General features: G+C 40.9%; 1 protein-coding gene across 27 annotated transcripts in view; it reads left to right on the plus strand.

Moving 5' to 3' along the window:
- OXNAD1 (oxidoreductase NAD binding domain containing 1) overlaps positions 1-13,757 on the plus strand; it is an 87,278-nt gene that overhangs the window by 12,941 nt on the left and 60,580 nt on the right. For all 27 annotated transcript variants that reach the window (XR_010155128.1, XR_010155130.1, XR_010155131.1 and 24 more), the window contains one exon: positions 8,369-8,475. Coding sequence is in view for 16 of the 27 variants with exons in the window: in XM_054681551.2 (XP_054537526.1) it covers positions 8,369-8,475 (107 nt within the window). In the remaining 11 variants the exon portion in view is untranslated. The remainder of the gene's footprint in view (positions 1-8,368; positions 8,476-13,757) is intronic.

The following is a 13,757-nucleotide window of genomic DNA, read 5'->3' on the forward strand; positions in this document are numbered from 1 at the left end:
TAAAGATTGTTCAGGCAAGACAAATTTTACTGGAGGGGGTCATTCCGTGCTTGGCCTCTACAGCCTGTTGGCCTACTGAGCAATATATGCTCTGTTCATCAGTTTGTTGGGAGAGTTTGGCAGTGAAAGAATTTCTTAAATTACTAATTCATATGCATTCATTTGTTCATTTGGAAATGTGCCAGACCCTGGGCCATATCCTGGGGTTACAGCATTGAAAATGATAGATAAGCTCCTATCCTCAGATTTTAATGGGACTCTGATAAGAAGACTTTATGCACCTAATTGATTTTGGAAATCTTTCTAATTCTTTTTCTATTGTACTAGTTTGCTTTTAGAAGCCTGTGTCTTTTCTTACAGTATCTTATGTGTATGTTGCCTTTTTGTTTACAAAGCACCAGATTATACAACAGATTGGTACTTGATTCTCACAACCATTCTGGGAGGGACATGTAGGGATTTTAATTTCTATTTCACAGATGAGGGGATTAAGAATCAAAGATTTAGGTAGGATGACCCTGCTTCCTCATTTGCCTGAAATAGTCCTGGTTTATGCCTCTCGTTCCTGGTGTAATAGCACTCACTTTCACTCTCAAAATTATTCTGTCTTGAATGATAAATTATATTGTTGTCCTAAGTTTAAAGGACTTGTTCAAGGGACAAGGACTCAGTCCTTGAACTCAGATCTTTGATAATAAAATCAGCTTTCCTTTATGTTACAGCAGAATATGACACTCTATTTAGACGGACAAGGCTTAATTGAGCAATGTGTTACTAGGCATGAGAAAGGGGGGAGATACTGATGGCAGAGTGGTTAGTTAATAAATGGCTGGGCCCCTGGGGCAGATGCCTTTGGGGATCCTACAGTTCCAGGTGCTGATTTTCCAGTGCTTATAATCTGCTTGTGATCTTGATGAGGCTTGGGTTTGAATGGGATGGTCTGCTTAGCTGCAGAGTGGACTATGTCCCAAGGCTAACTTTTACAATTCTCCACTGGTCATCACCTATGCATGTCAAGGAGATTGCGGTAGAGTGGTCACTTCAATTTGAGGTAGGGGGCATCTTTTCAACATGCACTGTTTCTCAACAGTTATTCCTGTAATTTGCTTTGGTTATTAGAGCTTGATGGTCAAAGAACCTTTTAGAGATGATCCAGCCTGGGATGAGCAGTGCTTGACGCTCCTGGCTTCACACTGTCAGCAGTGACAAAGCAGAGCAGGTGGAGAGAAACCTCAGGCACTCACTGCCTGGAGGTAGTTGTAGGGGATCTGGGGGGATGGACTACAGCTCTTAGAAAAACTCCCAAGGAAGTATAGTCTGATGGCCCTGGCAGCTGGCCTCTGGCCCCTAGGGGTGTGTAACTAACTCTGCTGTGAGTTGAAGGCTACAAAGAAAGGGAGGCTCCTTGGGGAAAGGCCCAGTTTAGCAGCTCTGTAATCATAGTATCTAGCACAGTGCCAGAGAAAAAAAGAGTTCCCTGTTGGCTGTGTTAAATTTGAAATGGAAATTAAACAGGCTGTTGGACATGTGAGATGAGAGTTTACTGCTAGAGATGAAAAGTTGAGGCCACGTAGAGAGTAAGGGAAGAGGACTCAGGACTCAGCCCAGGAATGTGTCAACAGTTAGAGGCCAAGCAGAAGAGCAAGAGCCAGCAAAGGAGATGGAGAAGGAGTGGCCAGCCAGACAGGAAGGAGATCAGCAGAGTGTTCTTGGAACCAGGGGGAAAAGTATTTCAAGAAAGAGAGAGGAGCCAACCGTGCTGAATTCTGCTGAGAGGTCATCACTGGATTTACCAACGTGGATAGTGGGTGACCAGAATGACTGGCTTTAGTACATTACTGAGGGTGAAAGCCTGATCAGATTGTGTTGAGGAGAGAATGGGAGATGAGAAAGTGGAGACAGGACCATATGTAACTCTTGAAATGTTGTAATGTGAATGGGAGCAGAGAAATGGGGTGAAAGCTGGATTAAAGGAGAAGCTTGTTTTGTTTGTTGTATTTTGAAAAGCAGCAAAGACCACAAGTGCCTGGTTTTAAATCTGCTTTGCCCCTTACTGGCTCTGGGACCTCAGTTTTCTCATATGTAAAATGGGGATATAATAATATTGGCTTTCTAGAGTTGTGAAGAACTGAGTGAATGAATGTATGTAAAGTGCCTGACATATGGTAAGGATGTCTATAAGTGTTTGCTGCTGTTGTCGTTGTTACATGTTACATGAGGTGGGAGATCCTAGAGCTTGTGTGTTCTGATGGGGAGGGTAGAGAGGGTGTGATGCAGGAGAGAGGATAGTTGCTGGAGGGAAGGCTTGAGAAGACAGAGAGGAGACCATCCCAGGTGGACAGGTTAGCCTTTGGTAGGAGTAAAGTGAGTTTACTTGTCATTCTAGGGCATAATGTTAACCAGCATAAGCCATTTAAGAAGTTAAATTGTGTGGTTGACGGAGAATTTTGTGTCTACCTTTGTTAGTAAATCACTTGAGTAAAATCTGCTTCTAGTCAGATTCCTACACATCAGATTGATACTCTGCTACCATTTAAATAATGTCCCTGGGTCTTGGTGTCTTTGTGTGTAAAATGGCTTATGATTCTTGATAATGACTAAAATTTCCTTCAATTCTGAAATTCTCTGAACCATACCTACATTTTTGTTTTAGGTCATCTCTAGTCATGGCTTTGCCTAAATTTTTAAGCCAGAAAATGAATGAACAGGAGTGAACAGGGAAAGCTAGCCAGGTTTCCAAGAAATACCTATTTCCTGTACAGAGACTTTTGCACCAGCGGTAACATCAAAATATCCTACATAAAACCAGCTTTTTAAACAAGTGTGATGGAATTTCCTTTTAGATGCTGACTCTGCCTAAGCATTAAACATGTGTACTGGTAAAGTTGGCAAATGTGTTGTTATTTTACTGAACACTGGAAAAGCATAAATGTTGTTTTATGGAAAACTTCATTTCCTGCCATGTGTTTTAACTTAGGACATGGATAGTTGAGGTTTCAGTTGTGAATCTTTTGATCCATTAAGTATAAGAGCCAGTACAAATGATAAAATAAATAGTTTCTCCACTATGTTTTGCCTATCCAACAAAAGAATAGCATATAACAAGGGCCACAATTACAGGTCCTAATTATATGAACTAGCTTTTGGAGTAAAATAAATATGTGGTCTTCAAAAAGATTTCGTTGATGTTTTTAATCCACATTGCTAGAAATCTATATAGTATATAGCATTTGTGTTAAGCAAAATAAAATAGTAACAGGGAAGCATGTCTTTAAAAATAATGAATTGTGCAGGGTATTTTATGTTCCAGATATAGATAAAACAATTTTGTCCAGATTGTTAGGATAAATAGCAGTAGGTACATTACTGTTTGTATTTCAGGTCGAGTATCTCTAATGCAAAAATCTGAAATCTGAAATGCTCCAAAATCCAAAATGTTTTGAGTACTGACATGACACTCAAAGGAAATGCTCATTGGAGCCTTCTGGATTTCAGATTTTCACATGAGAGATGTTCAACCTATAAGTATAATGCAAATATTCCAAAATTGAAAAAAAATTGAAATCCTAAACACTTCTGGTCCAAGCATTTCAGGTAAGGGATACTCAGCCTGTCATACCAATAATTGGTCATAGACACCATCCAAATGAAAATATGGCTTAATAGAAAGTATAGCTTGTTTCCTTCCTCATTGAATTTTACATTTGGACATTGGAAAATGACTAATGCTTCCATTTCACATAGCCTAGCACTTGGTCGTGACGCATTCTCAGGTATCTCAGCTGAAATTCTTTTCCCTATCTAGTTTTGTTAAGGAATTTAACACATGCCACTTAAGCTGTCAGAAATGAAATAATCTACCTCGAGGCTGTATTTTAACAGATTATTATATCGAGAGAAAAAAATGAATGTTTATAAAATAACATCTTTTTTTTTTTTTTTTTTTTTTTGAGACAGGGTCTCACTTGGCTCACTGCAGTCTTGACCTCCAGGCTCAAGTGATCCTCCCACCTCAGCCTTCCGAGTAGCTGGGACTACAAGTGTGCCACCATGCCTAGCTAATGTTTGTAATTTTTTTTTTTTTTTTTTTGTAGAGATGTGGGGTTTTGCCACGTTGCCCAGGCTGGTCTCAAACTCCTGGGCTCAAGCTATCCGCCTGCCTTGGTCTCCCAAAATACTTCTGTAAATGTAAGAAAAGGGGAATAATGAAGTAATAGAGACCTCTGATGATTCTCATTACTTGTCTTTGTACTAAGATACTTAAAAAAGAATGTGTGGCAAACAAAGGAAAATACCATTTCTACTAAATAAATGTCTGCTCTCCCTGAACTCTCCCATACTTTTAAACATGAATCTGGATTTTCTATAGTGTTCTCGTCCCCTATCCACCCAGCTTAAAAAAAAAAAAAAAAGTGCTCCTGCATTTCTACCAATCTTTGTTCTGGAAAACCATTTTAAGTGACTTAAAGTTCAAGTTTTTATTCATTCTGCAAATACTTACTGAGCCTTACTGTGTGTTGGGCCCTGTGCTTCATCTAGGGAGTTGACTTATACATGCTGAATATGGTCAGAAAGGCAAAAACATTATATTGGTAGAGTTGAGAGTATGAAGAGAAGAGGGAGGACCTCAGGCAGGGGGTGTTATTTGAGCAGGGCCTAGAAGGCTGAGCAGAAGGTTGGTAGAACTGAGAGAGCTTGGCACATGCTGAATGACCTTGGTAGGGTTTTGGGGAAGGGCAGGTGTTAGGTACCTTTGAGGACCAGCAGGTTGTCCAGTTTGGCCGAAAAACCACAAGCACAGTGATCCAGGAGGAGTCCCAAGTTCGTATGAGTTAAACGGGACTTTCAGCTTTTTTTTTTTTTTTTTTTTTTTGGTGATTGAGTGGTAGAGAGCCATTTAAGGTTTTTAAGCTGGAGAGTAACTCAGTGAGGTTGGAACATTAGGAATATTTGCCTGTTGGCTGCTTTGAGAGACACAAGAAGGAGACCAAGGTAGTAGTTCAAGTGAGAAGAAAGAAATTCTCAGCTTAGGGTGATGGCAAGTAGGCAAGGGAAAGAAAAAACATGAGCCAAATTTATGGAATTTGGCTGTGTTAGGGACAGTATACCATAAAGAGTCAAAGTTTATGTGTGTTTGAATATCAACTGAAAATGTAATTGACTGTGTTGAGTCCAAGATGCATCCATAATTGAATATCTGGTAATGGAAATAAGCTGATTTTGCAAGGCTCAGTGAGGGCAGGTGCAGTCTTCTCTATCTCTGCATACCCTGTTCCCCAGTTTCAGGCACCATGCTCAATAAGTGTTCGTGGAAGGAATGACTTTGGTGGATTTCGTTGTATGGCATAAGTGCGTTTACCATTGGAGCAGAACCATCAGATGATTTAGGGAGGGTCAAGCTAACCTGGATTTGAATCCGCAATTCCTAGCTAGGTGATCTTGAGCAAGTTACTGAATCTTTCAGTTTCCTCATCTGCAAGATGTAGGATAACAACACTGTCTCTTGGGATATAATATGATTATTCATATCAACTGAATGAATGAATGCACATAAAATATTTAACCTAGCATCTGGTATATACCTGGGATAAATGCTCCTCAGGCATTGGCTGTTGTTACTTATGGGGAGTGTTGATGTCAGTTTGTGATTGGCAGAAAAGTAATGATGAGTTGTCAGCAGAAGGTGGGAGGAGAGTAGTAGTCTGTGAGTCCTTGAGGGCCTCAACCTGGAGTGGTAGAGGCAGTAGGAGCAAGGCAGTTTAGGGAAAGCTCCTACAGAAGAAGTGAGAGAAGGAATGGTAAAGGAGAAAGACCAGGTCAGTGATAACAAGAGGGGACCTGAAAAGTTCAATATGGCTGTTCCAGACAAGGAGAATCCATCAGTGTGGAAAATACCAAATTCAGAGAGGTCAGGGAGGGTGAGAACTGAGACTGGACATTGAGTTTGGTTGTTCAGAAAGACCCCAACCGTCAAAGGAGAAGTTGCAAGAGCACCGAAGCTAGGTTACCTGTGGTTAAGGTGAGCATCAAGGAAAAAGGGAAGATTCTGTGGGCTAAAGAAGAGCTGATTGTCTCAGTAGAGAAAGAGACGAAAGGCAAGATTTCTAAAATATATTCAAGACAGTATGGCTTTTACGTTTGCACTGGTAAAAACATGTACAAGCCCACCACACTGCAGTTTCTTGTTGTCCATGTGAGCAGTCTCTCTGAGATGTTCAGTGCTCAATCTTTAAGGCCCTGGTGCAAAAGCATTGGTATGGTGGCATATATAGTTATAAATGAATAAAATGTAATATATAATGTAAACAATTGCTAATTAATTTTAATTAAGACAATGAAATACAGTCATGTGTTGCCTGCTGACGGGGATGTTTTGATAAATGTGTCATTAGCTGATTGTCATTGTGCAGACATAGAGTGTACTTACACAAACCTGGAGGGGATAGCCTACTACACACTTAGGCTAAATGGTATAGCCTATTGTTCCTAGAGGACAAACCTATATGCATGTTACTGTACTGAATATTTCAGGCGTTTGTAACACAATGATATTTGTGTGTCTAAACGTAGAAAAATAGTAAAAATCTGGTATTATGGGATCACCTTGTATATGTGCTTTGTCGTTGACCAAAATGTCGTTGCACAGCACATGACTGTACATTATAACCAACATTAATGAGTTCTGTGGGCCAGCAGCATTGTAAGTACTTTTGTCAGTATTATCTCATTTAATCCTCCCAGCAACCCTATGAGGTATAGGTGGTATTATTCTCATTTTATAGCTGAGGAGGGCTAGGTAACTTGCCCAGAGTCACACAGCTGGTAAGCGGTAGAGCCAGGACTAAATACCAGGCAGTCCAGCTGCAGAGCCCATGCTGTTAACAGCCATATTCTGCTGCTTACTTTATTTTGTTGCTGAATTGCTTTGAATTGCCAATGGCATTAGATGTAATCTTTGATGAAACAGGAATGTACTAAAGGGAGGAAAATTGAACATGAAAGAAAGGGCTGGTGGTTGCTGATGGAGCAGTGTTTCTGAGGGAGTAGGCAGGACTAGGACCAAGAGTGCAGGTACAGGGTCAGTAATGGAAAATTACCCCACTTGATTTTTAGGAGAGGAGGAAGAGAGGGTTGACAAAAATACGGAGAAAGAAAGGTTAGGTATTTTGCAGGAGGGAGAGAAAGGTAGATAATACTAGAAGATACTTTGAGGTGGTGAGAGAGACCACCATCCATCATGAGAATTATCCAGTGGATTTTTGAAAGTGGTCTCCACTAATAGTTTGATGAGATTTAGTAGTCCTATTGGAGTAGAGGGCCTGCATGAGCTAGCATTAGGATGGGACGTTCATTGACCTTGACAGATTTCCAAAGCACCCTTTGGTGGAGCTGTGAAGGTCACACTTTCCAAGGAGAGGGCTATATTCTGGTTAGTTGCTGATTTGCTGCCACAAGTAAAGATGAACAGACATAGAAGGTTGAGGAAAGAGTCATGTTGTCTTTTTTCTTTGCTTGTGAAGATGTCCCAGGCTTACAGGACAAAGAAACACAAAGCAGATGAAAGAATCAAGGAAATAGAGACCTTTTGAATTTGAGGGGTGTTGAGCCATGAATGGCACATACCTGCATAGCTCCCAAGTCAAACCTATTCAAGGCTTTCCAGAAATCAGATACATCATGTAAAAATAGTGCTTCTCAAATTATCTGTAGGGAAGGGCTCTTTTTATTGTTAAGATTGTGAACTGTTTCCATTTTATAAAATATTGTATGATAAAAAATGAATTTGAAAATTAATTAAAAACAAAGACATGAAGAATGCAAACCCATTTTGTTTTCTGTTACTAGACTCTAGGCACAAGATTGTTCTGTGAAATTGTTAAAGTTTCTAAGTGCCTGCTTTTGATTTCTGAAATTAGCTCTTTGTGGACTCCTTACACCCCCAGAAGCAAGAGTGGGCCTCACTTTGCCCAGTACTGATGGAGAATTTAATGGCAGCTCCTTGATAAGACCCTGGCTTGTTTATAGAGTTCCAATTCCCTGAGCTCTTCCCAGAGTGCCTAGCCCAGTGCACAGCACATTGTGGATACTCATCAAATAAATGCCGGTTAAAAGATCCCTTGAATAGATGATTTTTGAATGTAGGATAAAATTAAATTAGTATGATAGCAAGTCTCTCCAAAAAAAGTTAATTAAAATGTATTCACATGGTGGTAGGCTGAACTAAAGCAAAGTGTGTTTTACCTTGTTTGGCAATTTTCAAAAACCACATCTTCGTAGATTTCAAAAACCTTAGTTCTCAGGATGCCACCATTTGTCCCTTGTGCTGTGTATGCACTAACCTCAGCCACAGTTCATCTTTTGGTTTTAGATTGTGTCAGCAGCTAAGGTGTGTGGAGCTGCCAGTGAGTCACCGTCAGTGAAGAGCCTCCGCTTGCTTGTTGCTGATCAAGACTTTTCCTTTAAAGCTGGCCAGTGGTAAGTGACTTTTCTGTGTTCCAAGTATGTATGTTCAAGAAGGTGCCATCAGATAGAAGGTATTATTTTTTCTTCTGGAAAAGGCTAGCCATTCCCTTGAGGAAGAGGAATTCTAAATCATATCTGCTCAGGGTGAGCCTTTGTTGGCACAGAGGATCTGATTCCTTTCCTGGCCTCAGAGCCCACTTGGGTTTTGAGCCCGTGGCTCCCTCAGTCATATATGAAAATTGCTGTCTTGTGTTTTCCACATTCAAACAAAGCTAGTTCTGGCCCATGGAACTGACAGCTCTGATAATTAGACTCTTCAGGAATGGTTGCTAACAGAATGCACTTCAGTAATCTAATCTCCTTGAGTTACGTGTTGCAGGAGATTCATAGGTTTTTTAAAAGTAGTCTTCTTTGTGTCCAATGTAGAGTAAACAAAGTATCCTGAAGAGAAGAGGAACTAGTGATGTCATCACAGGGCTCACTACCCTCTTGACTGAATTTGTCTATCATATGTACCTTATTTGGGTTGAATTTAAATACTTTGCCTAATTTGTTATCAGGATTCCCCAGTCAGGCCCAGCTCCCCAGAACCCCCACACAAATCATAAGTCTGTCCGATTTGACTCGGGACTGATCAGCATGCTGACTGGGTAACATTTCCTCCGAATGGGGCCTCCCTGAGCTTCAATTCAAGTTCAATTGTAAGGAAAGCAACTTGAATTTCCCTAGGAAAGGTGTATTTGGGTGTGTGTGTCCTTTATTTTAATAAAGCATTCATTTCTAAATGGATTTCTGGCATGTCAGTCTTGATAGTGTTTCTTAGGAGTCACTTGACTAATTTTGGCAGTCCATCTGGAAATGTGGTTTTGTTAGAAGGAGGATGTGTGATAATAGCAAGTGTGATAATAGCAAGAGTTAGCAGTCTTGTGTGTTAATAGTTTGCCTTTGAATTTAGAACTAGAAAACAAGATGCTGATTGCAATAATTTGGGTTTGTGAAGCAATTTACTGCAATCTTTGCACATGTTCGATGATACACATTAAATGCATTTTGCCTGTTTTAGGGGGCGGGCAACATATTTACCCTTCAAAAATGGTTTAGCAGTCATTATATTGAAAAGTGGAAACTTTAATTGTAATGATCTGTTTTCCATATTTCCTTTCTGTGGAAATGTTTGTGTCCTGTGCAAAGCACTGTCTCCGTGCCTTCAACTCTGAATCCTGCCAAGACTCAGACCCAGCCTCCTGGTTAGGAAAAGCCTGTGCATTGGTTATTGTGCTGCCACCATGGTGTGCCTGCAAGTGTAATGCACTTGCTAACCTCAGTTACCTGATAAGAAAATGTCCTCATTCCCTAGTGATATTTGTAGAAATAGAGTCCTACTGTGATTCTCAAGATGAAATGATTTGGGATTGGTGTCATGTATACCATCCCAATGAATGGATTTGGCCATTTCACTGAATTTAGGCCTGGTTTTCGTATGTGCCTGTCAGACTTCTTCGGAGGTCGGACTTGGCGGGTAAGGATCACTGGCTGGTAGTGGTGACGCTTTCCCTCCCAGGTGTTGATCAGCATTCATTCCAGGCCCCTGGGCCCTCCTCTTTCAACAAATTTTACCCTTACCATTGATTTATGGTTCTAGGGGTTGTGAGTTCCTTTTGATATTTGACCTTATGGTCACAGAATGGCCATTTTGCTGAGGTTGGCGGTGTCTGTCCCTTCCATGCTGTTGCTTGAATGGCTTTGTGCTCTAGGCTGTCTCAGACCATCAGCTTGGTAGTAACAGCCATGTGGCACTTTGGAGAAGAGGGCAAGGATTAGGGATAGGAAGTGAGGATGTGGCTGCCATGCAGTTTGTGTAGGTAGGATTATCAGACTGGAGAGCTGCTAGAAATCAAGGAGAGGGTTGCTGTTGGGCTTATCTTTGGGGTAAGAGATTGGGCCGTGATTCCACATCTCTGAATTTTTGACCAGTGGCTTCCTCTGACACCTACCAAACTCTGAGAATGAGGTTCCAGGCGCAACTCTAACTAAATAAATGAATGTTGTCTGTGACTAGCTGGAGCTTTGGCCACAGATCCCCATGTAGACACCGTCAGCATAGATCAGATATAGGCCTCAAGGGACTCTTTTTGCACTACACTGTATTCTTACTGGACCTTGCAGAGAGGGCTGGTTCCTGTAGCAATAAACCAGTTCCAAGAACTGTAGCAATCCAATCCCGAGAGAAAGGCCAAAGGCAGAACCACCTCAAAACATCTCTCACATGAGCAGGGTTGAACTTCTTGGTTCATCTCACTAGTAGGCCTACCACTTGCTAGCTCCTTGGTGAGGCCTGCCCTTGACCAGAATTCCTCCTCCCTTGGGGTGGAAAGCTTGGCACTCACTCTTGGGTCTGGAGCATGCCACCACTAGTCCTCACACAGAGTGCAGCTGCCCTGAGTTTCTAGATTCACATTTGGCTGTGGTGCTCACTGCCTGCCTCTGGCATTGGTTATGCTACTGTGGGTAGCAGTGTATTGTCACCTAGTGCCCTGGAGACTGCTCAGCTCACATGCTTGCTTTCTACCAGCCAGCTCTGTGATGTGGTCAGTTTCCTTATTTGTCTGGGCTTCAGTTCTCATATCTTCAAAGAGGGAGCAGTAGTATTCCTACGTTTTGGGATATTTAAAGTGTTTAGCATAATGCCTACTGTTAACTTCATTTGTTTGATTTTAGCTTTTGTTATTGCTAATAAGTATTTCATTCAGTTAGATCATATGTGCTGATAAGGCCCAGGGGACAGATTCCAATTCTTATCTCCTTGGTCAGTTTCCCTGCACTGAAGCTGTTGATTGGAAGAGTGGCAGGCCAGGCAGGAGTGGGGGCTTATCACCACCATGTCACCACTGATGCCCCAGTCAGTACTCAATCCACACTTGGCTGGGTATAGCTTGCCTCCTGAGGGGAAGTAAGGCCAAAGCATTTTCACAGAGTGGAGGGAATTCCTGGTCCTAGTGTGTCTGACTTTCTACAAGATAACATAAGTTTAGATGCTAGAAAGCAACTTTGAGCCCTGCTGAGAGAAAGAGGACACCAAGAAGAAACACTGGAGGAGCAAGATTAGAGAAATAAGACTTTATCCCTACCCTTGAGCAGGGCTGCCACACTGTAGATAGATAATATCCTTGCAACCTACACAAGCATGTGTGGCAGCCCTGATTCTCACAGGACTGCACATAACGTAGCACTGTATTCCTTGGCATCTTTTTCAAACTGTGTCCTCCCCCATTGCTCATCTGGTAAGCATTGTGTGTCTTTTAAGACTGTTTAAAGGGCATCTCTTCTGTGAAGTCTTTCTTAATTCCTGTACTCTTGGTAGAATTGACTCCTCCTTCCTCTGCCTTGCCTCGCTACGCTAAGCAGATTTTATCATTGCCCATTTAATTGTATGTATTTGTTAATTTTCCTTCTCTTAGAGTGGGTTCATTGAGGGCAGCAACTAAGACATATGTGCATCTTCGTACCTCCAGCAAGTACCACAGTGCCTGTATATGGTAGGCAGGTGCTCTCTTAGATGTTTGCATTAAGTGAATGAGTGAGGGGCTCTGAGAACTGTAGGCAAGGACTAAAAAGAGTTCTGGGATCTCGTAGTATAGCTGCTGTGTGCTTGGCACTGGGGCTCCCTTTGTGGACAGGACCTGGCTGCCTGGTGTGTCATGGTTGGATGTGGACATCCACTGCTTCACCGCGCACCTAGGCTCCTTCTGCATACGCTCACTGATTGGGTATATAGTAAGGGCTTTAACTCATGGCTTCAAGAGTGCTCATCCTGCAAAGGACATTTTTAAAGGTGTGTGTTTAAGGTATAATTCTTTCTTGGACAGATGTTTTATGAAATATGTATTGTGCATATTTTCTTAAATCCATTCAGATGAAGTTTTTATGTAACTTAAATTCTTCTGTATTTTTTAATGAAGGAGTCCTTTTTTCCCAAAGGTAGCTTTCCAGAGTTACTAGAGAAGAGGGTTGGTTCCCTTTCATTCAACTGAGAGAATGGCCTTCATCAGCATTGAGCAGCAGAGGGCACTGTAGTTCAGGAGATGAAGCAGCAAAAGTAGCTTATTAATGTATTTATTTTTTAAACATGGAAATAATGGAGATTTTTGTATACCTCCTCTGTGATAGCATATAGCAACTGTGTTAACAAATGCTAACGATAGTCTTTTAAATTTTTATCTTGTCAGAAATGAAAAGAAAGTTAAAGTACTCATGGAAAAGAGTCAAGTGAAAATAGGTTAAAGTTGGCCAAAGACCTTTTCTGGAGCACTTCCAATCCAGAACTGGTTTTTAAACACTTATAATAAATGACTGGAAATGTAAGGCCATAGACTGCAGGAGAATATTTTTTTAAGGTCATAGATCAGATTAGAGAACATCTTTTGCTTTTCTTTTAGGCCTCTATGTAGGTAAGCAACTGGGGAAGGATGATACTTTTTGCTCTTGTGATGGCTGTGAAACACCTAGATTGGATGTTTATGTTTCCCAGATACGGGGATGAGAATTTTTTGTGGTTCTGTGTTCCAATACATTTTTCTTGGTATGTGACTAGGTTTATTGCATTTCCTAGAATCCTCACCAAAAAAGGGTTTCTGTGGCATAGAATTATTGAAAGCTTGAAACCCAGGAGTTCTAGACTACAGGATGTGGTTAGAAGAAAAGAAGGAAACGTTAAGACTTGTGTAACTCAGAGGCCATATCGGCCTATTAAGTCTGTCAAATGCTAGTGGGAGAGTTTTTGTTGCTTTTCTTGACCCTTTTTTCATACTTTTTAAAACTTAAAAAGACTGTTATGTTGAGATATATTCATATAAAATTCAAACATTTAAAGTGTACAATTCAGAGGTTTTAGTATATTAACAGAGTTGTGCAGCTATCAGCACAATCACATTTAGAACATTGTTATCCCAGAAAGAAACTCTGTAATGATTCTTATTCATTCCCTATCCTCCTGCCCGGCTTAGATGACCACTAATCTATTTTGTCTCTATGGATTTGTCTCTTATGGACATTTTATACCAGCAGAATCATACAATACAGTGTGTGGTCTTTTTGTGATTGGCTTCTTTCACTTAACATGATTTCAGGGTTCATCTATGTTGTAGCCTGTATCAGTACTTCATTCCATTGTATGGATATGCCACATTTTGTTTATATCTTCATTAGCTGATGGACATTTACATTGTTTCCACTTTGGGGCTATTGTGAATAATGCTGCCATGAACATTCATGTACAAGTTTTTGAGTGAACATAC

The sequence above is a fragment of the Pan troglodytes genome, chromosome 2 (genome assembly GCF_028858775.2).
Source record: "Pan troglodytes isolate AG18354 chromosome 2, NHGRI_mPanTro3-v2.0_pri, whole genome shotgun sequence".
NCBI classification, from domain to species: Eukaryota; Metazoa; Chordata; class Mammalia; order Primates; family Hominidae; genus Pan; species Pan troglodytes.